At 37.8% G+C, this 25,038-nt stretch overlaps 1 protein-coding gene across 2 annotated transcripts in view; it reads right to left on the reverse strand.

Annotated features, from left to right (window-relative positions):
- OSBPL10 (oxysterol binding protein like 10) overlaps positions 1-25,038 on the reverse strand; it is a 113,451-nt gene that overhangs the window by 82,467 nt on the left and 5,946 nt on the right. The window contains exon 1 of one of the 2 annotated variants that reach the window (XM_038129349.1): positions 712-941. The exons of the other annotated variant lie outside the window; for it this stretch is intronic. Within the exon in view, the coding sequence (XP_037985277.1) occupies positions 712-725 (14 nt within the window). The 5' untranslated portion in view covers positions 726-941. Of the gene's footprint in view, positions 1-711; positions 942-25,038 lie in introns of those variants that run through there. 2 annotated transcript variants of the gene reach the window in all.

Consider the following 25,038-nt stretch of genomic DNA (forward strand, 5'->3'; position numbering starts at 1 on the left):
ACCAACACCTAGGACTCAAAGATCATACAAACAAAAAATAAACTAACTGGGGTGCCCAAGCGCACTAAATGAAAGTGAAGGTATTTCAAAGTTGGTGTGTCAGCCTCAAGAGTTGGAAACATTTTTTTTTCCACAAATAAACCCATCTTTCACAACAGCACAGATCCTAAATTTCATTTCCCTCTGGAAATCTTCTATGCTATCACACAGAACAATTATTTAACACTAACCCTCGACCAAGAGGGGACAGCCAGCAACCTCCTGGCTCACATGAAGGTCACTCTACTACAGCCCTCAACAGACTAGAACAAAGATCACATAAATGCAGGTTACCCCCCTCAGCTGCTTCTTAAAAACCACCCCAAACAATCTGATTAATCCCACTAACATGAGCACTTGTAATACACACTATTTGTGACTGTTCCTTTAAGATAAGATTACCACAGGTCATATGAATTTGCCTACAATATTCCAGAAATTGTGGTTATTCAGACTTCTGTCACTTTGTCTATCCCAAATTTGCTCAAGTTACCACATTTTGTCTTGGCTCTTTCACAACATCCCCATATGCAGAACATCTCTAACTAAACTTCCCAATCACAGAACATTTCCAGGATTATCTTCGCAGCCTATTGGTGGTGGTCTGCTCTTCTCTTTATTCACGCTAAATAAGCCTGAACATGATGCAAGCAGTTGTTGCCTAAGACTTACAGAGTTTCAGACATTTTGCTTGGGACGCCTTCCTTTGCTGCAGCTATGCTTTAACTCTCTACTGCCACTGCCTTCACATCTGAGCAAAGATCAAATTCTCTTTCAATTGTTACAGATTAACAACCCTGTCCCAAAGAATTTTAAGCCAGTGCACCCTTTTGTAATAATGTAGCAGAACATGACTTCACCTTCCCTCTGCAGGTTATCTTCAACACAAAGAAGGACTAGAGGAATGGAAGCTAAATGACAATCACATTTGCAATAGTAGCATGAGAAATAAGGATGCTCCAAAAGGAAACTGCCAAAATTTCAGATTACCTTGCTGACTTGTATTGCACCAGTTCATAACTTTCCTGTCGTGTTTGACTTTTAAATGATTTTACAATACTACTCCTCCACTTACAAAGCATTGTTTCTCTTCAGGTTGCTTAGTAGGAGAAAACTATGCACTTAACTGCAGGGGAAACCAGCAGAATTGGAAAACATTGTTTTTAAAAGTCAGACTTGCATATTTCATAGTAAATTTTAATTTTGCTCATTCTCATTTTTCCAGATATTTTGGGAACATCTGTTACATACTCAAGAGAAAAAGCAGAGCACTAGACAGAAGTGATGCCACACCCCTGAGAAAATTACACAGTAGCTTGACCCTAGAGCTAATGCTTCTCCCCATCATCTCTGAGCTCAACAAACAAGTCTAGACTTTATATGCAGAGATATTCATTCCGAGCCTGTGCCATCCTCATTATAATTTCATTGTCCCTTTATTGTTCAGGTACAAATTATACAAATAATTTATTTCAGCCCTTGTTATTTGGCCATTTTTTAATTGATTACTACCTTGGAAATCACCATTGTGGTTACTAAAGTGCAGCTCTACAATTAACAAAAGGAGGAAAAACAGCTAGAGAAGAAAAAAAAAAGGAAAGAAAAAGAGAGGCAAGAAAAAGTCTCTCCTTCTCCTATTAAGACCAAAGGATTTGGAGAAAAAAGTTCCTCTGAGTCTATTAGAACAGAATCTATTAAGTTACATAAACACTACAAGCACCTCAGCTCAGAAACTTCTGCATGCTAGACCAGCAAAGCACTCCCAGAATGACTGTAAGCGCCACAAAAATGGGCTTTGCATTGGCTTAAAGCTACCCCAGGGAAGGAAACCAGCCATTCGAGTACAGAATAATACCTTTACCAGCATAATGACATCAGACAGCAGCAACTTCTGCAAATTCCCAAACGCAGAGACGGTATCCTTCCACATCCTTGTTACCTCTGCTACAGCAGTGGTGTTAACTGGATTTCTAGCCAACCACAACCTATTTTATGTACAGTCTCAGAAAAACAGAACAACATCACTGGCCTTGTACCTTAGGTTTTTTGTGATGTTGTCTTAAAAGCCTGTAAAAGCAAGCAATTTAGAAATCAAGCAGTAATTTTAAGAAAGAAAAAGATAACCAGTTTTCACAAGCCCTCACATCACCCTTAAGTATCCTGCCTTCTTTATTGTGCCAAAAGAATCAGGAACTTTTCACAAGCATTTTGGCCACGACACTGTTCACATCACACAGAATCAAGCATTTCCTTTCCAAAGATTATGGTTTGATGTGTAACTCCCCTCTTCACCTTTCACACAGTGGAATCACAGAAAGAGACAAGAATAAACTGCACAGACAACTACAGCCTCACATAGAAGCAGGGAGATAACACACTTTGAAAACTGCTAAAAGGATAGAAAAAGCCAGGAGAAGGAATAAGGAATTAAATGTCAAATCAAGCAGTGCAAGGCTTCATACAAAGGCGGTGGAGGAGGGAGGAATACAAAGAAATAGGAAAAACAGGAGCAGTTTCAAAAACATTTTCTCACATCACAGACCAAATGATGACCCAGTTCAGACCATCACAAAAACAGAGAAGAAATGAAGACCAGAGTCTTTCATTAACTGAGGATGGAAAAGCATTGCACATATAAAGCAGAAGAGAAGGGTACATGTCCCATTTTAGAAGCACTGTGCAGCTGAATCAAAAAGACAGAGATCTCTTTTAACTTCTAAAAGTCATTTGTTCTGCCTACCAGGGAAATAACAGCACTAACCTCTCTACAACTGATTCATCTTGCCACCTCATCCTTATTGCTCTACTGGCCTTGCTCACATTTACCCATGACATCATATTTCTGTAATTAAATCTCAGATACCAGTGATGAAAACAAACGTACTCTTTAGACAACAGTCAGGCAGAAGGTGGCAGAGCCCAGTTACGTCATACTTCTGACACAAAAAATTAGTGCTACAGAGAAACTGTGAAACAACTGTTACTGAAAGACACTTCCAAAAGACAGCTGGATTTTTCTGTTATTCCAAAACCAGAATAACTTTTTTTAAAATTAACAGTCTTTAAAAGAGGCCATCTAGAGGTAAGGTAGAAAATCACCACTTAAGCATATTTTAAGCAGGTTTAACTGCTTAAGCACAGTTCAAAATGGACATGCAAAATTACAGGCAAGAAAATGCAGGCTACTTCACAAATGAAGAGCCAATGGATTTCTCACTTCAGATTCAAATCCATTCAGAAACTAAAAAGTTCCTGATCCTCTGGCCCAGCTTCCCTTAAGCTCCTGAGATCCATCAGGATACTCCCCCTATGCCAATCAAACCGAATGCAGAGTCATTACCAACTGACATGAATTACAAGAGAAAACATTCACCACACTCTGCAAAGCTTAAGTCTGACACCACTAGAATTGCTACATTTTAAGTCACCCAGGAGTTTGTCAATATGGCCTGATGACAATTTCTTTCTCTTTTACTTCCCATATTTTAAAATTATTGCCCTCTCTGCATAAATCCTAAGTCTTATAAATTCTACAACTGCATTAATTAAACATTTGTGTTTCACCATGCCCTTCAGCCATTCACTCATTCATTTATAGCCATTTTAAAAAAATTTAAAATGTCAAGCAGAACAAGTATGATATGCCAGGAAGTGTAACATTGCCTTCTGAATTCTTAGAAGAGAAGGGTCAAACACTGTACTAATAAAGTATTTCAACTGGGTTTGCTTCCATTAATAAGAGCATTTATTAGAGTAATAATTTAACATGTTCATATAATTATGTAGTATTACAATAATTTATTATTAGTTCCCTATTCTAGAAGACTTGAGAAAAAGCAGCGACGATGCTTTAAAGAGTGATAAAATGCTAGTAGTATAGCAGGACATGAAAGACTAGAGCTTGTCAATAAAGAACAGCAACTTAACAGGTCTTCCATGAGAAAACCTGACATTTCACCAGTATAACAGATTTGAGGCAATAAAGAACTTTTTTTTTTTAATTTTAAAAGCCCCACATAATTATCAGAAGCATATGATATGAACATTTTCCACATAATTTACTCACCTCACTGGATTAAAGAATTTTAATTTTCCTATTTCAAGGCAAATTAATCACTTCCATATTCTCCAGTGGAAATGAATACTTTAGTAAGTAAATCATAAAAACCAAATCGCATTTCTATGTATTTCATCATTCAATTACACATCATAATATGGTGCACTGCTCCTTGAAGCTGTCACTTGGATGCAAACCTGCAACGCACCCAAAACTATGCTCCCAACAGAAAAAGCACCTCAAAAGAAGTTTCTCCTTTTCTTCCCTCATTCTGAACACTTCTCACAAACCAACTATCTGAATCCATGTTTTCACTACTTTGTAATCCAAATAAATTTTCAGTGTAGGTTTGCTAAATCTTTCCATTGTGTAATGCATTCCTAGCAATTTGAATATTCCTAACACCCTTCTTAACCACTTAAGTCAGTTTTCTGGACCAGATTTTGTACAACTTCCAGTTTGAATCCATTATGTGACAGAGGTTTTTTAGAGACATTTACAGCTGGACAACTACAGTCCCAGTCAAATCTTCAATTTCTGACATAATCTGGAACAATCTCAACTCTTTTGGAAAACAGCTTTGTATTAATCATGTCCTTGGGTTCACAGAGGTAGCCTATGCTGGACTCCATGCATCAGAGCTGGACTCTGTCTAATCCCAGGCTTTATGTTTAAAATTGGTATGGATGTCCAAATACTGCACACTAGCACAGACAAATCCTGCTGACTGAAGATGAAAATCTTCCAATTTTCCATAATTTCCAAAATTAAATTGTTTTCATTATATTATGACCTAACACAGTAAGTACTTCTGGAGGGAGAGGGATGCTGGGTTGTTTCTGCAGCAGGCTAATTTTGTTTCACCTTTTTGAAGATTTTTTTCCTCAGTTTCTTAACTCACTGATACATAGAGGAACTTTTCTTTCTAAAACACCACTTTAGGTCTTCTGCAGACATCTTTTCTCCTAAACCAATCTCACAATACATACTTTATGATCTGCTTTTTATTTTGCTTTAGCCATAAAAATGCAAATTGTTTCAATAAAATACATTTATTTGAAACAGGACAGTATTGACTCAGACTTAAAAGACCCTGACAGGCAGCATCACCTTCCCTACCACACTGGAAGAGTAACAATTCATGCATTTTCCCTTCTCAGACTGCTGAACTCATCATTCCAGACAATGTGGCAAATACTATCTGCTACTCCATACTTCAGCACGAAATTAACTCAAGAACAGAAACAGCTCACAACAGAAGAATTTCACTACCTTCTTCTTCAACCACTGTTCTCAACATTTCTGAGTTCACAAATATCTTTTCCTTTCACTCCATTCCAACCTCCCTCCCAGTCACTGCCAGCACATATCCTTCACTGATTCCATAACCCTCCAAAGGAAGATTTTCAAGAATAAGAAATCAAACTATTCTGCAATTTTCTTCCTTTTTTTTTTTTTTGGAAGTAGTTTAAAAATATATAAGAACTGTAGGGGAGAAAGTAAATTACTGTGTCAAACAAAAGCGAACTTTATGGCTCCAGTAACTGAATAACATGTCACACAGAAATGTTTCATTTTTAGGAAACTGTATCTTATTAGGACATCCTGAACACCACATTCATACAACTGCTTCTTTTTTTTTCCTCCTTTTTACCTTGATCCATAAAATTAATGGAATTATTCAAACCAATAAAGATAAAGCATACCAAGCACACATTCCACAGCCAAGGACTTTATTATTAAAAATTATCTCCAAAGTTGTCATTTAAAGACTGATGATACGGAGAACTTGCTTACATTTCAGTAGTTCTACCACCCTGTCTGCACTGAGGTTCCTCAATTTATCATTTTTTAACTTAAAAAAGTGTAAGAATCACAGTATTCATTAAAACCTTTACTGACTTTGAGCATCTCCGTACGAAAACTGAATTTTTAGAACAGTAATTTCTTGGCATTATTGGAATTCAGTCAAGATGAACTGCAATTTGATGGATACTTTTAGAGGTGTTCTGCATCTAAAATACAGTTAAGAAACAGAGGAAGTATTATCCACAGCTCACAGATGAACAGCTTGTTTTTGCTGATCAACCCCTTCATCATTTTAACATCTGCAGAATTCTCACACAAATAAAATATTAAAGAGAAATCTCCTTTCCTGTCTTGTCAAGTCCCAGCAAGCCCTCTTTATGAACCAGAATGTCACTTCTTTCTGAGTGAAGAAACAATTGCTGCTGACCAGCTCATCAACCTCTGCTTACAATGCCAATTATTTTCAACTGTCTGAACTTCCCTGCAGTGACGAATGGATATGTTGTCCAGATTTTACAGAAAAAAGAGACTACACTGAGGATAAACATTAAAAATTGCTTAGGGGTTGCTTTTTAGGAAAGAGGAAGGAAGAATAGGCCTAAAAATAACACATCCATTTGTACCCATCAGGCTTTGAATTCATAGAGAATTGTGGAGAAGTACATTCATTATACTAATCTCTGCTTCAGTACAACATGGCCATGCTGAGGGATTGCAACTGCAATTTTGGGACAAACATAAACAAAAGGTACACAGTTGAGTCTGATACCATTAACAGCACCTACTGCTCACAGCCCATCACACTGGCTGGCTACCAGTAATCCTTGCCACTTTCCTTTTCCTTATTCCGAATCCACCAATAAACAATTAAGCAGACTGAAATTTTCGTACTGCAGGTCAAGAGAAAAGGGATATAACTGGGGGAATAAACGGGCTGCTGTAATTTTAATTCTGGAAATGTTATTACCCAGCTTGATTCAGGTCACAGATTAAAAACAGAGCTTCCAGGCATGAAAATATGCTTTTCTCCACCAGAAAAACAATGAAGACCTAAAACAAAACAAGAACCAAGTATTTCCATGTCACTTGTATGATCTGCATGTAATGAAAGGATGGTAACCTTTAGAAAGACACAATTCTATGAGATTCTAAAACAAGATCAAGAAAACACACATGAGAAAATTAGTTGTACACACACCAAATTCATTCCCCATCTGAGGGGAAGGCAGTGCTCTGCATGACACAAAGCTCAGCAGCTAAATTGGTTCTCATTTAAGCCAAGCCCACAGGAGCTGTTTGCAATCATCTGGACACCAAAAGGAAGGAAGCTGTCTGGTCCATCTTCTCCCAGTCCCACCTTTCCACTTTATCCAGGAGCAAGGCTTTGCTCCTTTGAGAAAGTAAAATTACAGACGCCTACTTTGCAGCCTGTATGGACAATGCTTCTCTGCCCCAAGTCTAAGTGTAGTATTGTTCTGTCCCAACTAGCAATAGAAACCCTACCAATAAACAAGGCAGCTATCACAAATCAAGTGCTTCACTTTCTTCTGTATTCCCTACATCTAGCTAAATTGGGCTTTACATTCATATGTTTAGCTTTCACCTAGTCATCCTCAAAAGGATGCAAAGAAGTAGAATGTATGTAGATAGTCAAGGAATATTCTAGTTGCAAAGTACATTAAGAATACCCAGAGAAACAACTGTTAGAAGACCTTATTACCAAACTTGGTGAGAGTCAGTAAAACAAAAAACAAAAAGTAATTTGCTTTCGTTTTTGTAACAAATCACTAAGAAAATCCAAAAGCACAAAAAGCCCGCCAAACCTAAATACTGTGGGAAAGGGGGACACATACACTACAAATCAGGAAAAAAAAATAATCTGAGTTTCTTCCCCAAAATAAACAAAAATATGTATATGCAATGAGACACTCAATTATACCTAGCTTGCGAAAGAAGCTTTTACATACTAATATTTGTAAATCCCTCTACTCCCATTAGCAGTTATCAAAACTGCTGCTGAGCAAACAGCTGCATTACCACACAGCTCCAAACACCTTCCAAAATTACACCAGCTGTGGAAGGAATCTTATTGCCTATTCTTTTCTGTAACACAAAACCCCACCAATATTTGCAAGCGATACAGAAATATTCGACCTTCTGAAAAAACATGTCACTTTTTTGCTTGACACTTTCTGTAATAATGTTTCAAAAGATCTGACAGGTTTGGCAAGTACACTTCACATCAAAAATCGCCTGCTGCCTAGCATCCATTCATCTTTCATTAAATACCTATAAAAAATACAGAATTAAATAAACAGCTTAGAAGGTGGCCTGACATACCAAAAAACACAATTCTCCAACAAACTAAATTCCAAATCTGAAGGAAAGTAATCAAAAAGAAGGCAGCACTGAAGGCAGCCACTGGGAAGGCAGCTGCTTAGAGCACTAATGAGTCCAACAGTGACTGACACTACTATGTATTATTCTTTCAACATTCTCTTCTTTAAGTAGAGATATGCCCACAAACAGAGAACACACTTCCAAGATGGCAATATATGAAGACAAATCAATAATGAAGCAATATTTGACCAAGGGCAGTATTTTATGGAGATTTCTGTCTGCTACCTGTCACATCCTGGAGGAGACTTCAAGGATTGACTAGAGAAGATGTGACCTTTGCTTGGTCTTTCTGCTACTTGCTATTACAACATCCACAAACAAATCAAATATATTCATTTGACAGCCTGGTTCTCATGAAATATAATGAGAGACTTGCAGCAAATTCAACATAACGTCCCCATAACACACAGTCTCAGAGCCTGGAATTTCAGGTTTTGTATCAGCATTACCATGCAACAGAGTTTAAAGAAAACCACATCCCACCAAATTGGTGTGAGTCAGCCAGGTCCAAATCACAGTTCTATCTCAAAACACTATAATCTGTAATCCAAATTCTCTGCAATTTGCAGCTACTGAATTTTAGCAACCCCAAACACAAACACCCATGAAAAAGGCTGTTGAACAAAAAACCTATATTCAGTTGAAATATACCCACAACCCTCTCCTTCACCTCAGCAACTAGAGCTTGCCCTCTGAACTACTTTACTAGCAGGTCATAAAACATATGAAGGAAGCAGTAAACCCTCACAGAGTCACACACCCTGTGTCTAATACACACTATCTTCCACTGGCCACATCCTAAGCTTTATTATCACTTCCCTCTTATGACGTACCAGTGATGAATTGAACCCTTATTTGCAGAGGTAAAGTTGGTTTATGTTCCCCTGACTTGTACCTCCCAGCTTTTCTCCTCTCTTCTCCAACAACTACTGTTATTGAATATTATGTCCCATCTAGGAGAAGCACCTTCATATATCTGTAGATTTTTGGAGTTCTCTTCTGCTGCCAAGAATTACAGACTGTATACAGAAAAGCACTCAGCTATGAGAAAACCAGTATGACCCCAAGGTTTTATGCCAAACCCGATGTTAGGATTTCACCTGGAGATAAAATACTTTCAGGGACTGAAATATTTATGAAACAAACAACAAAGGCACAGGAAGTGACCCTGGACAACAGCACAAATGCTGACACTGAGAAGGAGACAAGGACTGGATGACAAACCAGGAGATGGCCTAACACCTTCAGGCATGAATATCAGGCAAACTATTCGGGTAATCAGACCACAAAACAGACAGCAAACACTGCAAATAGAAGTAGCTCAAATTACAAGACTACTCAAGCTTCAATTAGAGTAGCTGTAGAGTAGCTCAGCTACTTTCTAGTACTGCTTCTTGTTCAATTTAACAATGAGAATACAGAAATTAGGAGTATCATTCAAGTCGTGTCTTAAGCCAACTACAGAGACAAAAGGAGTCTGTTATCTCAGCCCAAACTATTTGGCCTCAGTGTCTCCACGCTAAAAGCCAGGGAAAATATCTATGTAGGTAAACTCTAAATGTTCCTCACAGGTGAATATAGTCCCATATTCAACAGTAACAGCCTGTAAAGCTAAGTCAGGAATCTTCAGGGAGTTGACCTGCACATAAATAAGAAGGAGTAAATGTCAATGTAAGCAAAATGGCCATTGGCATTCTTTCAAATTCATTTTTACTGCTTACTGGAAACCAAGGTTGCTTTAAGACACAATGCAAAAACCTCAGAGGAAAGACATGCAACTCTACTAAAAATTCTATTCTAACAACTGCACTATTTCATACATAGTAATTATTGAACTAAATAGCTAAATCATTGAACTATCTTCACTACTACTTCTCTCTTCCCTATTTTTTTATTTTTGAACATGAAAGATAAGGTTTAGATAGGATTCATTAACCGTTTTAATAAAAAGATGTCACCAACCTACAAGTTTTCAATAGAAACATGTTGTTGAAAATTAACCACAACAGTCACATGTCACGATTTATTGAGACAGAACATCAGTTTTACTACAACCACTCTGCTGCCAACAAGCAAGACACAATCTAGAGAGGAAATGAAGTGGAGGGATGAAGGAGCAGACAAGCGGAACAGTTTGGCAATGGCATGTGCCAAAAGGTTTTCATTAAATCTACCTAAAACTAAATAAACCGAAGACTAAAGAATCATTTGACACTGCAGTATAAAAAAGCACTTTAATAGCTAGACTTCCAACCACCATTCAGAGCAAAACACTCTTCTGCACCAGATTATATGTACATTAAGCTAATTACTAGGTTAGTGAAAATTGAGGGGTTTTGCTACTTCCCACCCATTTCAGAGATATTTAATTCTGTTCAAGTTACTGATATGAAATTCTAAAGAATGCGACAGTCTCCTGGAAACTAAAACCCTTTCAAAAACTATATTTAATCTTATTTACATTTTCTATAATCTCCATGGATGAAGACTTAGGAAATCAGCACAGACATCCTCTTATTATTGCTTCCATTCTATGTGAACAATTCCATTCCAAAACTACTTTACTGAAGAAAATACGTAGAGTAGATTTGGTATTTCTCAATATACAATCAGTTAACTAAAATGAAGGGTGAAAAAGAAGGTTAAATTTAAGATATGAGTCCAAATTATATCTCCAAACTGCAATCACTTAATTTAGGCCGAAACATGTTTACACCACAGTCCACAGCAATGGTGCAAAATAAACAGCAACTGTTCCCCCAAAATCTCAGTGAAGTGTTATATCACATAATTGGGCAAAGTGAAAAAGGCAGCCCTTAAAAAGCACAAGTGAAATCAGTTGAAAATTCTCTCCCTCCTGAAGGAAAAATTACTGGCTTGCTCTTTAAAAACCTAGTTGAGCTGAACCAGCCTCCCCTATTTGATGTCATGCAGAGCTCCTGCCCTGTCACCTTCCCTGCTCTGTCCCCATCACTGCCCAGCAGCAGCACACAGCAACACATCCCAGTACAGCACCAATCCAGGAATGAGAGCTGGATTCAGAATCAGCCAGGTCAGTCTTTGGGTAGAAGGGAAACTTTGCAGAATCATGCATACAGCAGAAAAAAAAAAAAAAAAAAAAAAAAAAAAAAAAAAAAAAAGGCAAAAAAACCAACAAAAATTTCCTCTGCAACTACAAACATCACACGGAAACCACTGCATTGTCAGTATTTTCAGCTGTAGGTCTGTGTGGATACTTGACCCCAGGCCCCAGGCCATAATTTGGTACAGGCTGACTAAGAAGCCACAGGTCTCATACCCTGTGGTGAATCTGTGAGCTGGAAAGCCCCTGGCTCAGGTATAAGTGAGTGAAGGTGCCTCAGGAAAAATATTTCTAAAGGTGTTTCAAAACCCAAAAATGCAAGGAATCAAAGTACAAGATAACAGCTAAAATGAAGACATCCATCTGGTTTACACTATTGCCAAGCAGCCAGCTACCCCACTGCATGAATATTCCTATCAGGATGGATCCAACTAGAGATCTTCCTGAACTGCAGCTGAACTGCCAGGTGACTCTTTCCTTGAGCAGGAATGCCTCTCAAGGTTTAAGATTCCTTATTTGACCAAGACATCCTTCCTTACACAAAGCAGAGAGATCCCTTACGTGTGACAGATTCTTGGAGACAGAATGGCAGCATGCTGAGTTAACTCTAATGAAACATTGCCAAGTCACATAGCTGCTTAATATTATTATAGATATTGTACATATAATTCCATTACAGATCATTTTTTGTCCAAGTCTGAGACTAAGATTGGATCCAGCTCCATGTATTCTCCATAAGGAAATAAGAAAGCAAGGGGGTTCCCTCTGAATGTTGTGACATAATGTGAGGGTCCTCCTTTCTCTTCTCATCTCTGGTCTAGCTGTGAATCATTTTAACTCGATTCTATTTCAACTTTCCTGTGTATATTTCTTCCATTCAGTAATTAATACTGTGAACCTTGCCATCAAGTTTATTGAACCTTGTCAAACCATTGCTAAACCTTTTTTAATTCCATCAAATTCATTTAACTCTGTCAATTTATTATTTTGCTTTAGTTAAACGTATTGCTGCTTCTCTCTTTTGAATGAGGTGCATATTCTACTCACCCAAAACAAGGTTACATGCATTTGTGATTGTACATAGCAGTCCTGACTTGACAGCACAGAGAAACTCACTTGTTGCCCCATTACCAACTTTCAACTACCCAAAATTCTTGGCAAGAAAGCTTTTACTCAATTACGTGCAACTACTTTCTCCCAGGCTGAAAACACAGCCTGCCCCACAATAACAACAACTTCACAAATAAGAATCTTAGATAGTCAGAAAAACCTGATAGTAAGAACAATTTGCACCACTCAGCACTAGCAGTCCTGCCAAAATAATTTCTGCTGTGCTCACATTTCAAAATTACAAAACTCCTTTTTTCAGAAGCCTCCTACATTACACTACACATGTTTCTGTCAAATCTCTTGTTGCATTTTACTGAATGACTGAGAAGAGTCATAGTGGCTGATCAGCTGGCAGGTTCTTTCAAATAAAATTTTATGCCATTCTTAATACAAAAGCAATCTTCTGCAAAGGTCAAACTCACTAGTAACTTTTTTAAAGCTTAACAATTTCTGCTGTCATTCCTATGGTTACAATCACGCTACTATTAAAAACAATTTGGGAATTTCTGATCTAATCCACACTCCCACACAAAAATAACTCCTTTGTCATAACTGAAACTATGAACTTTTGAGCTATGAACAGCTATGAAACAAAAGCTTCAAAAGGAAAGTTTAAATTCTTCCCTTTTGAAATAAAATAGTACATGGGTATTGAAGAAATTAGGCCACTAATGACAATATTGCAGCAAAATCAAATTATTTTAAACATGCCGACAATGTCTCTGCTTATCAATGGCATAAAGCAGAATGAACTGCCTGGAAAAGATAAACTTATGGAACAATGAACTAACTTAATGAGACAAATAAAACATCTCTTAGAGTCTGCATCTAGTTCAACTTCAGGAGTTTATAGTCTCTCAGGTCAGGCTTGTGCTCTCCCCTTTAGGTAAAGGTAAAAACCTTGCTTAAATATAGCAAAACTGCAGGCTTTTTTCCTCGTGATAGGAAGTAACATCAAGTTGTGAGATATTTATTAGACTTAAGTTTAATGGTTCTAGTAACAGCTGAAACCCCAGATCTTACTTTTAGTGCCTGAACATTTAGGCTACATTTCAAACTTTTTCATGAAACTCCACAATTATAATAATGAAATGCTACAGGGAGATTTGGAAGAAGGAAAGTTATTATAGCATAACCATTTCCTCAACTAGCAGACATAAGCAGTATGTTTTCCTTCAGTTACCAGAAGTCCACAGCTTTAAAAAACAGAAGTAAAATTACTCAACCACACTAAGTTCTCTTCAGTAAAGACCTAGAATTTATTTCAATGTCTTTCCTGCAAGTGTAGTTTAAAGACTTCTTCTAGCTTTTTTCCTTGTCCCTAATTATGATTAAAAAAATCAATGGAGTGCTAAGTACTTCTCTACTTCTCCACTTGTCTGTAGCCTTTTTTTAGTTTATCAAATGTTATCAACTGTTTGCAAACAGTCTTAATAGATGCTGCTCCTTAGCTGATAGTTTTTCTTACCTGACACCACAAACAGACAACATACAATTTATTTCCACTTCTTACTTCCCCAAAAAAATAATTACTCTTGCTCACTGTATCTGAGACATCCAGATTACAATCAGAAATGCTCAAGTGAAAAAACAGAGGGTAGGGAAAAGTCCAAAAAGAAATATCCCAACTGAAAATCTGAACTACAGAGAGATGTATTTTTTTTAACAGCCATTTCAAAACACTTACTATTTCTCAAAATAAAACACTGTAAAGCAGTAGTTTTCACTTTATGGAGCACAAACTGTTAAATCACTTTCCTAACAGAGATTTGACATTTGAAGGTCACCCCTGTTCTGCGGTGCACTTTGGTACCCAACTACCTGCCTTCATCACACTCCTCGGTACTCACACCAGTCCTGCCCTGCAGCATTTGACAAGGCACCCTTCTCTGCTTTTCATTTCATTTTGAACACTGAGAAGCAGACAGCATGATAAAAGAACAGTAAAACAAACAAACAAACAAACAAAAACCCACAAACAAACAAACACCAGAAAAAACACAAATTATTTGGAGGATAAACTTCTTTAACAGCAGACTAAAACACCAGCAACAATTTTAGGCATATTCTCAAACTCCTCTAAGAGTAAATCCCATGCTTACTGTTAGAACTGCAGTAGCCAGTTTGCCTACTATGCAGTCTCTGAAAGAATGAAAAAGCAGATAACAATGCACAAAGAGATTTTCAGGAAAAAAATCTATAGCAGAGATTTCAAGAAGCTGAACATTTTCCTGTGAAGGAAAAGACAAAAGGTAGTTTGATTTTGCCTTCAGCAGTATAAACATGACACAATTTAAGTGAACCTTTGAACCCACTGCTGGCACACGTGGACAGAAAGGAGGTGCAAGGGGACTGCATTAACCAACACACAAGTGTAAAATACTCCTTCAAACAGAAGAGATCCATCCAAGAATCCAAGTACCTAACAGAAGATAACACCACCAACAAACCAAAAATATAAGCACAAAACAAATGGAGGCAATAAATAAATAAAAAGCCAGAGCAGAAATAGTTTTCACGTTTCCACAACCAAGTTAATTTCATAATTCTATTAATTTTCTGTTAAGAAGCAGGCAATTCAGCATTCTAATAATTAAATCCAGTTGAGAGAATTATTCAATGAAAATTAAAATGCGACGTGAGAGCTCAGAGTAGGTATTTTCAGTCTCTCAGACATCTGTTCTTGATGTCCTGACACCAACACAAGTAAAAAATATCTGTGAGAAACTGCACTATATTTTTGCCTATACCAGCTGCTTTCTCTATTACTAGAGACAGTTCCACTAAGCTTTCTAGCTCCCTCAGCTGAGACACCTATTTCCGCCTCTTGTGCTCAATCTGTTCAAGTGCCACTTTTGAAAAATCAATTTTTAAGCTCAAGGGGAATAAAACCTACAAAAAGCATCATGTCATTAGCCTCCTCTCTGGAACCTAAGGTCACAGCTCATCTACCTCTAATTTTTAGCAACTGTAATATTTTCATATCTGATCTCCTTACTTTCAAATGTTTTCTTCTCCTCAGTCCATCTCCTACAGCACTACTCCCCCCTATACCTGCTATCACAGCATCAAAAAGCAAGATCAAATAAACGGGAAAGAGAGAGAACCTTAGAACATGGAAAGGAGGACAGACAGACTCATATCATTTATCTGATCCTGCAGAAAAGCTTAATATTGCACTGCCAACCTGTTCGTTCAGCTCAAGGAGCAAGACTACAGCTGGCAGCTGCTCAGCTCTTCTCCTCAAGGCTTTAATTCCTCCATTTAAAAACTAGCATAGAGAAAAGATAAGAACCTAAGTGACGAGCAGTTGTAAGCTGCTCCAGTGTGTTTAGACAGTCCAGCTATTTTCTGCAGCTCATTCCTCAACTCGGGGATTCCCACTAGAAACCCATGCCCAAGGAGCAGCCACCTCAGCCTCCCACCAGTTTTCACAGTCATCTGAAACCCTCTAAAAAAGGTCAAAGCACAGGGAGACACTTCCAATACTTCTCCCTCACAGACAGGAGCACAGTGTGCTACAGGAAACCCTGAGATACATTTGAATAATCTGCCAGCCTTTCGGTTCACAGCACAGCAAAATTACAGTATCTGTCACAGGATTTCCTTTGGCCAACAGCATTTAAAGCACTGAATGAAGCAAGCCATGCCATGCCTGCCATCTATCCTTTGGGCCCAGGGGCTGTGATTCAGCTCAGTACAGATGAAAGCTCTCACCAGTGAGCTCAGAGGCGCAGATGAACCCCAGGCCATGCAGTGCTGAGCGCAAGAAAGCAGCACTGACGGCAGCCAGCACAAACCACCATGGCAAACCGAGCGTGGGGAATGTGGGCATCACCTGCCCACACCCCCTAAGCAGCACGGGGATTGCCAGGACATAAAGGCTGAAAGAAAGCACTGCATTACCTGCAGAAGCAAACTAGCAGTTTGAACCCCTGACCCCCTGGCAAGGACAGAGCAGCTGAACATGGCTGTCACAACCCACAGGTTATCAACTGCTCACTGCAACCCATTCTCACATTTGTGAGCTCTGCTTTAAGATACTGGCTGTTCTCACAGCTTCTTATGACTATCAAGTCTAAATTAGTATCTTAATTAGAAAAGAAGGATAACTGTAGCAGTGCTTTTCCCAGTATAATTACATTTTCACTAGGGTTTTTACTATCAACGTGTAACAACTTGGGGGGAAAATTAGCAATCCTATTAGCAAGATATTTAATGACAGAAGAAAAACAAGGAATTAGAACTTTCTGGTGTTCCAGTCTCTGGCTGTGTTTTTCTCATCCAGGAGCAAAGAGACCCAGCTAGACAGAACTACTCCCAGATCAGGTGCCCCAGCTTTCACTTCTGGGGAAAATTATCAATTTTCCCCTAACCAGTGCAATTTGGGACTTGGGAGGAGAAAAGATAATTCTGAAATAAGCCTCAATAGCATGTTTGGATTAAAGCGGCCTCCCAGAGAGAAACAGAGAGAAAAGAAGGAATAGAAAAGAAAAATACGAACTACACATTTTATCAGCAGCCTCCAGATCCCTTGTACTATCTCCCTGATGATGACTTCACTTGGGATAGTAAAATGCATTCCATATTGGGTGTGGAACAATTGCAGATATACTGCATGATGCCTGGTAAGTATTAAATGCATACACAAACTTAACTGGACAGGACTTGCATCAGCATCCATTATAACTGTAGTTTTTACAAACAGAATATGGAATCACAAAAATGCCTTAGGATATTCAAAATAGCTTGAGGAAAAAAAAAAAAAAAAAGAGAAGAGGTACCAGCAACAGAACGGTAGACAGGAAAGTACAGCATGATTACATAGTTATTTTTTTTAATTGAATTTTACACAGTGATCTACAAAAGGAAGAAACTGTATTAATAAAGATTGCTGTACTATGTAAGATTATTTTTCTTTTTTTTTTTTCTCAGTACATGTTATGTTAAGGACTGGTAAGCATTTCATTGATGTTTTTAAAATGACAGAAAAGGTTTCAAATATATTCAAGACTACTCCTAGTTTGTTTTTAGATCCATTAGATTTCAAGTTGACATCTTTTCAACATTCAGAAGCTACTTTGTTGAAGTCAACTTTTTAAGAACAAGAACCTGTCAAAGAAAGATACTGACCGTACTGCATTACAATAATGCAACGCAATGAGGTTCAAAGCATAACCACATCCTATCCATGGATATTATTGCATAAATTTTCAATTAGCTGCCTTGAGTCAGCAGAGTTCTACTGAGGTTGTATCACAGTTCACCGACTTCTTTGCCAGACCTTCAGAGTTCATCCTTGTTTTGCAATGCCCTGTCCTCAGCAAGAATCATTGCCAGGAGATAGAAACTCCTCACTGTTACTTTCTAGACTGCAGCTAAAAACATCAAGGAATAAAAGACCTTAAGAAATAATAACCTTCCTGTAAACTGAAAAATTTATGTTTAGATTTGAAAATCATCTCGCAATCAATCAATGAGAGTCATTTTTAGACCTCACCATTACACCGAGAAAAGAAAGACAATATATATTTATAATCTAGCAATCATTTAACGAGGAAAGATGTGGTCACTTGGAGATCCAGCCTCTCTTACTCTAACCTCAGAAATGTTAAGCATCACATCTGATGTTTCAAACTTTGTGAAGTACCTGTGGTGTTTTCAGATGAAAGAGAAAAGCTTTAAAAAAAACACTTTCGGTTTTTTTAAAAAAACACTATCACCCCAAAATATGGTGTTAAAAGTTTAAACAATAGAACAGCTGAGCTATAAACCAGTTTTAGTAAGTGTTTTATTTTTATTGAGTAATGCACTGCAATACCCACAAAAACGTAAGCTCACAGGTGCAAGTTTTTTTTTCCTTTACCATTTCTAACAAAACAGAAAGTGAAATAGTTTGAAACACCTTTTATCAGAATCTAGGCCACCAGAGTTATAATGCCTATACAAAGCTTCTGTTTACAAGAATCTGGCTTTCTGATACCTGCCTCATATTAATTTAGCTATTTTTGGCTTGCAGACATATCTACATTATTCATGTAATTTATGTGGAAGATACTCATAGTAATAAAATCTGATTGCCACCAGGAAAAGGGAAACACAAATTTTAGAGGTCACTTCCAGGAGAAAAAGATACATACATGATGCCAGGAGACACTAGTCCTCAAGCCAATTCTTCACTCCTCCATTCCTCTCTGTACTTCTTATATAATTAATTGAGGGTATATTCTCTATAGCTGTTCTAGATACAAAGTATATATGATATATTCTAAGCAAATACATGAAATACCAGATACTTTCTAGCAGGAAAACTCCTTCTGAATATATCTATTTCAACAATAATTTTTGTGCAAGTGGATGGAATAAAACATCTGGTTTTAAATTTGTTCTGTGTTTTTTTACTACAATGGTTATAGGAGCTGTTATTTTCACTTTCAAATGCAGATATAATTTATCACCTAGAGTCTCAAACTTGAACCACATGAATGTTGGCATTTCTCCCAACAAATATTATTTCACTTGCAAAACCTGTTGAACGAGAAATATTCATTTCACTGCCATATACAAGGGGCTGAGAACTCACCTATGTTATATTAATGCCATTTTTGTGAACTGCATATACTTCTTATATATAGGGAGAGAACACATAGAAGGAAAAAAGAAGCAAAGGCAAGTTAAGGTCTTACTTTGGCAATTTATTAAGTCCTCAATTTTATGTCTTCCCTTCTGTTCATTCTTCCTAGCATTTGAAATGTTTCTTTTTATCCACAATGTAAAAAGTTCTCACTTGGGAAGAATGAACATATTCGATGCAGTATTTTCTTTACACATCATATGGGAGAAAATACAATATACAAAGTAAGAATCTTGATAACAAGATCAGCATGCTAGTTTCCTTCCAGCTCTTCTGCACCCAGCTTGTTCAAACAAAGCTTTCTTACATCATCTCAGAATAGCTGGAACTTTTCAACTTTCTATGCCAATACTTCACAATCCAATAGTGTTTTCCTTGCCTTTACTCTTAGGATTATTAATACATTGACTGAAATGAGAAGTTTAAGTTTCCATGTTTGGTCTTTATCCTGTCAGCTGATATGCAGCCATCTTTAACAAGTATCTTGTCAACATTGTCTCTTAGAAACATATACACAGAGTCCACAGAATCCATAAGAGGATGGTTTCATCAACATGTTGGGAGACATGCAGAACATTAGCCTTGATCCTTCTGAAGAAAGAGTATTTAGATTGGTGAAGACCTTTATAAATTAGTCTGCTGCCTTGTACACATATAAATATATTTCTAGAAATACTGTTCTACAAAAATCCAGATCATCAGTGTTCCGATCAAAGATGAAAAAGCAATACTTATCACCTTTACCAAGAAAATAGTTCAATCATCACAGATGCCTGAATTCCCATATAAACAATACTGTGTTTAAAAGGGCAAAGGTAAGTCTGGCATGTTAATATATACCCAGGTGGATACTGTCAGTAGCTTCCTCTGACTGCTACTCACATCAGTCCTCTACTTGCCTGAAATTAGCTCTGCTATAGAAGGTGGCAAAGGGAAAAAAGTAAAACCAGAAAAAATCCTCACTACACATTCTGCAATTTAAAAAACACTACTTTCCTCACTACTTCCTGTGTGCCATTCTTAATGGCAGTATTAAAATGTATAAATTAGAGTAAATTCTCTCACTTGGGTTTCCAAGACTTCATTCTGAATTCATGTTACACAACTTCCAAACTTTTTTTTTAAAGAAGTAAAGGTCTAGCCTTGTGCTGTCCTCAGCTGAGCATCTACTTCTGTCTCACCCCTGTTTCTTCCCTTACACAGAATCACAGAATGGTTTGGGTTGGAAGGAACTTTAAAGATCATCCAGTTTCAACCCCCCTGCCATTGTCGGGGACACCTTTCACTAGAGCAAGTTGTTCAAAGCCCCATCCAGCCAAGCTTTGAACACTTCCAGGGCTGGGGCACCCACAGCTTCTCTGGGTAACCTGTGCCAGTGCCTTGTCACTCTCACAGTAAAGGATTTCTTCCCAATATCTCATCTAAACCTACTCTCTTTCAGTGTGAAACTATTCCCTCTCGTCCTGTCACTACAGTGTGCTTTGCCTTCATCAGTCCGTCTTCCAGATGCTTTAACCTCTTTTCTAGAACTCTCCAGCCATTCTACACTCTTCTTTCCTCCCTTGTTCTACTGCCAAGCTATCCCTTCCTTCTACCTGCATGATAAAAATAGGATGAATTTTGATACGCCAACACAATGCAAAACAAAGCTCACTAAGCTGGTAAGATAAAACAGGAGAAAAGCAGAGCAGCGAAGAGAGTAGAGACAAAACCCACACTACACTTTATGATGTGGAAGGCAAACCTTTCAGCTAAAAAACACCAAAATAAAAACACAAAAACAAATTACCCACCCAAGTAAAAATGCCAAATGCTTGATGCGTGCAGCAGTGAATAACCCGTTTTGCTCCTCCACTGTGCTGGTTTGGGCTGGGATAGTTAATTTGTCTTCACCTTCTTCGTGATTAAGTTCATTATTTTCCTTCTATCACCATGATAAAAGCACTATACAGAAACTTGACACAACTCCAAATAATGGCAACAGACAAGAAATCGGCCTTTTCCTCTCTTTTTTCCTCCTCTTTTTTTTTTCATTTCATAAATTCAAGCACACAAATAGCAGAATGCCTGGTCTTGCCTGCATTTGCTTAAACAAGTCTCCTTTTACTAAGAAGATTTTCTTCCTCTTCCAAGGCTGGAAAAACGCACACACCTTTCTCCAGCTGAGGGTAAACACAGTTTACCCTGACTGCAGTGTGCAGATTTTCTCACAGTGTGTGCGCCCCACCTCAATGAAAGATGTAGCAACGAACAGGGCTGTAAGTGGAGTGTGGTTCACAATTCTGTATATAAGGTAAACACTGAAGCCTTATCAGCACACAGCCCCACCTTACATTTATGTACTTCCTGTCTCACCACTATTCTTGACTGTGGTCCAAGTCCATTCTCAAGCAAACCAACAAACATCAACTTACTTTATAAAAAAATCTTGTAAACCTGACTAGAGGCACACTATATAAGGCACAGCTCTTAACCCTGGAACTGATAACCCCTGAAAGGCTGTGCAGCTGAAAAAAGCCATTTCCTCAGTTACTGAGAAATATGCACTTGATGCATGAACTTGTAGTAGTAACTTACTCAAAAGCACAATAAAAATAGTAATTTAGGGATTTCAACTTAGAACCACCCAACTGACAGCCTAAGATCTTTTCAGTCATGTACCTCTTCAGGCACCTACAAATGCTGATACCCAACAGCAACCACATTCAGACTGCAGGAAGGTCCTAAACTCCTAAACAAGCACCAAGCATTTAGCAATTAGTACTACATATCAGTGTACCCCTGTCTTTTATTTTGAAGACTCATACTCCACATTTCACTGCACATTTCACTTCACATTTTAACAAAAAAATACCACCAACAAAATTGTTAGGTTACATCACGCATATACTGAATGACAAAAAAAGGTTAAAGTTCATCAATACTTGGTGCATTCAGCTCCTCTTCATCAAAAACAATGGGCAAGCACCCAAACCACAGAAAATTACACATTAAATGCATGGAAAAACAGTTAAAAGATGGAGCTAGCTTCAAAATATAACTAAAGGAGGTTATTTGAGTGAATGTACTTCTAATAGGGTATTCTAATAGGGTATTCTGGCAATCAGTACTTGGCTTTTGAGTGCTTAGCAATGACCTACATGGGAGAAAAAATTTCCATAAAGATTGCTGATGATATGAAAATAGGCTATCATCAGCCAACATCATGCTTTCCAATACTGTCAAAATAAAATTATATATCTAGTGACAAAAAAGTCATAATTACAAGATACAGGATTCACCTGGAAAAGAAATGACTCACAAAAATTTCAGGGTAAGGAAAACCTACTGATTATTTTGGTCAAATAATTCTTCCAACTAATAATAACTTTCCTCAACTATATTTTAAAATTATTGTCTTCCTAAACAAATAATTAACTGCTATTTTTCCCCCCTCAAAAACCAGGGCCTGCATGCACCACGAGAAAGCCCAAGAAAGATCACTGGGGATATGCAAAAACATGCTAACTGTGGATAGAGCAGTCTGCAGGTTGACAGCTCCCACAGCAATCCTTCCCAACACCTTCCCAGACAAACAAAAAAAGGGTAGTGAAGTGCTACCCTTCATTTTGACGCTCCTGGCACTCACATATGTTCCTGGATCAAGTAATATACTGGATACCAGGAGAAATTGGCATAACAAGCAGAAGGATGCTGCGGCTTAAGTAAATAGAAAATAACAAGAGTGTGGGTATGGAGATGCCTGTCTGGAGAATCCAAGCAGCACCAGGGAACATGAGGTCTCAGTGTTGCCTGTAATCACACTAACAATTAAACTTACGAGGCAAAACTAACAACCTAATTTTTAAAAAATAATCAACAAAGACCAAAAAAGCTAATGGTCCTTGAACTTTTTAAGCGGGGAATGAATATTGAGTTGGAGCAAACAGAATGCATTATCTTTCTATTTGATCCCACGTGCAGCTACAACTGAATGCATACACAGTTCTGGTGTCCCATGTAAATAAAAACTTTGAAACACTTTGAAACCATCAGGACTATCATAAATTACTAAAGTTACTGGGAAAGCTGACTTGCAGCAAGAAAACTCCATTGGTCTAGATAGTCCAAACATAGAGAAAAGATAACCACTTAGCCTGCCCAAAAATAATGAACATAGGGCCCAAATGTGATATGAAGTATCTTCAGTCCAGCATCATGAGATTCAGTGAAGAGTTAAAGGCTGATACACACTAATTACAACAGGCAGTTTTTTAAGTAGTGATTAACTCTGGGCAAATTGTTCCCATGGCTATGATGAAGAATCCTCTATCACCAGAAGATAAATCCTCAGATCAATATCCAAAGAGAAACACAAGCCTAGACACAACTGAAACTATGGCAAATACTATGGCTTGTGCTATACAGCTGAGTAGTAAAGAATCTCCACCCTTCAGCTTTAAATTACCTACAAATTAAATGCCATCTTGAAAAGTGAAGTGCAGGAGCATTAAGACAACATTTACAGCAACGTTTTTTATATGCAACAGTTCAGTACTAAGCAAATTTGTCTCTCTTGGATTACCTTCCAAAAAGTAATCAAACATCTCAGGAAGATATCCACAAAAGCCTCCAAGATCTAAAGCACAATGTCGAGATACTTGGTTAATTGAAAAATGCAGTTTGTTTCTACAAGTTCACTACTTTTTTTTTGCATCATTCATTATAATACATATTTAACAAAAACAGTTATACATTAAATAGTCATTGTTACAGCAATTTTTAGTAACCTTTTCACTTAGAAAGTTCAGTCTTTTAAATATATCATAAAGAACAAAGAGTATTAGGTGAAGCTAAAGACCAAATAGATTCTTACTGAACAATTGGTTTCAAATATAAAATGACTGGAGAAAATTTTTGAATACTTATATACTCATAAAATCATTCCAGGCACATTACTTAGTTTAACAACCTACTGCCACTTCTCCTACATTAACAAAATCCATATTCATAAATTGGTGGGGCTTTTGAAATGAGCCAGCAAGTGCATGTGTGCTCCCTCTAACCACGCTTATCATTGCCTTGCTAAGCACAGAAATCACCGTCGAAAAAAGCTAGCAGCAAAAAGAGCCAGTAATAACAAAACCCAGAGAAGGGCAAGCGCCTGTTTCAGTGCTAGTGCCAACTGCCACTTCTCTGCACTGCCTGAGAGCTAAGTGTGACATCTGGGTGAAAGGAAGACCACACTCTATTTTGACTGTCACTCCCTCTGGTAGAAGACTGCTGCTCAGCTCTGAAGAGCACTCGCAAATCCCAAATATACTGCCTGAGTGAAAATGCCCGAGTCTCATCTGTTTCAAACAGATTCTTCCTACATTATCATCAAGCACCTTCTGCATTAGGTTTTTATCCATTATATGAATTTATCCTCTGCATAGGCATAAGCAGTCCCAACACCATGTGACACAAGCAGCTGAGGAACAAAGAGCTGGGGTTACCTGCCTGGGGACAAGAGAAATGTCCATGGCAGTTCTCCAACCAGAATCCACACCCCCACAATGCAAACCAATTCCTTAACCACAAGACCTTCCTTTTCAATTTTAGCCTGAGGTTCAAAGTTATCTTCTTCCAAATGTTTCCTGCAAGCACTACTGAAGGGCAGAGAATGATGGATTTCTCATCTAGAATTTTAACAAGGTAAGAGAGAGGCTTTCTCTGACTTTGCTGTTGGAAATGCCTTCTCCATTCTCCCAACAGAGATGGTTTAGAGGCAACAGCAAAAGCTATTCAAACTAATCAACCAGCCTGTCATTAAACCAGTTAGGTTTAATCAGCCACTAACTAAGCAAAGAGAAGGCACACCTTAACTTAAATCTTCCTACAAAGAAACTAGGGATATACATTTAAAAATTGATTTATTTCTTTTTA

The sequence above is a fragment of the Motacilla alba genome, chromosome 2 (genome assembly GCF_015832195.1).
Source record: "Motacilla alba alba isolate MOTALB_02 chromosome 2, Motacilla_alba_V1.0_pri, whole genome shotgun sequence".
In the NCBI taxonomy this organism is placed as follows: Eukaryota; Metazoa; Chordata; class Aves; order Passeriformes; family Motacillidae; genus Motacilla; species Motacilla alba.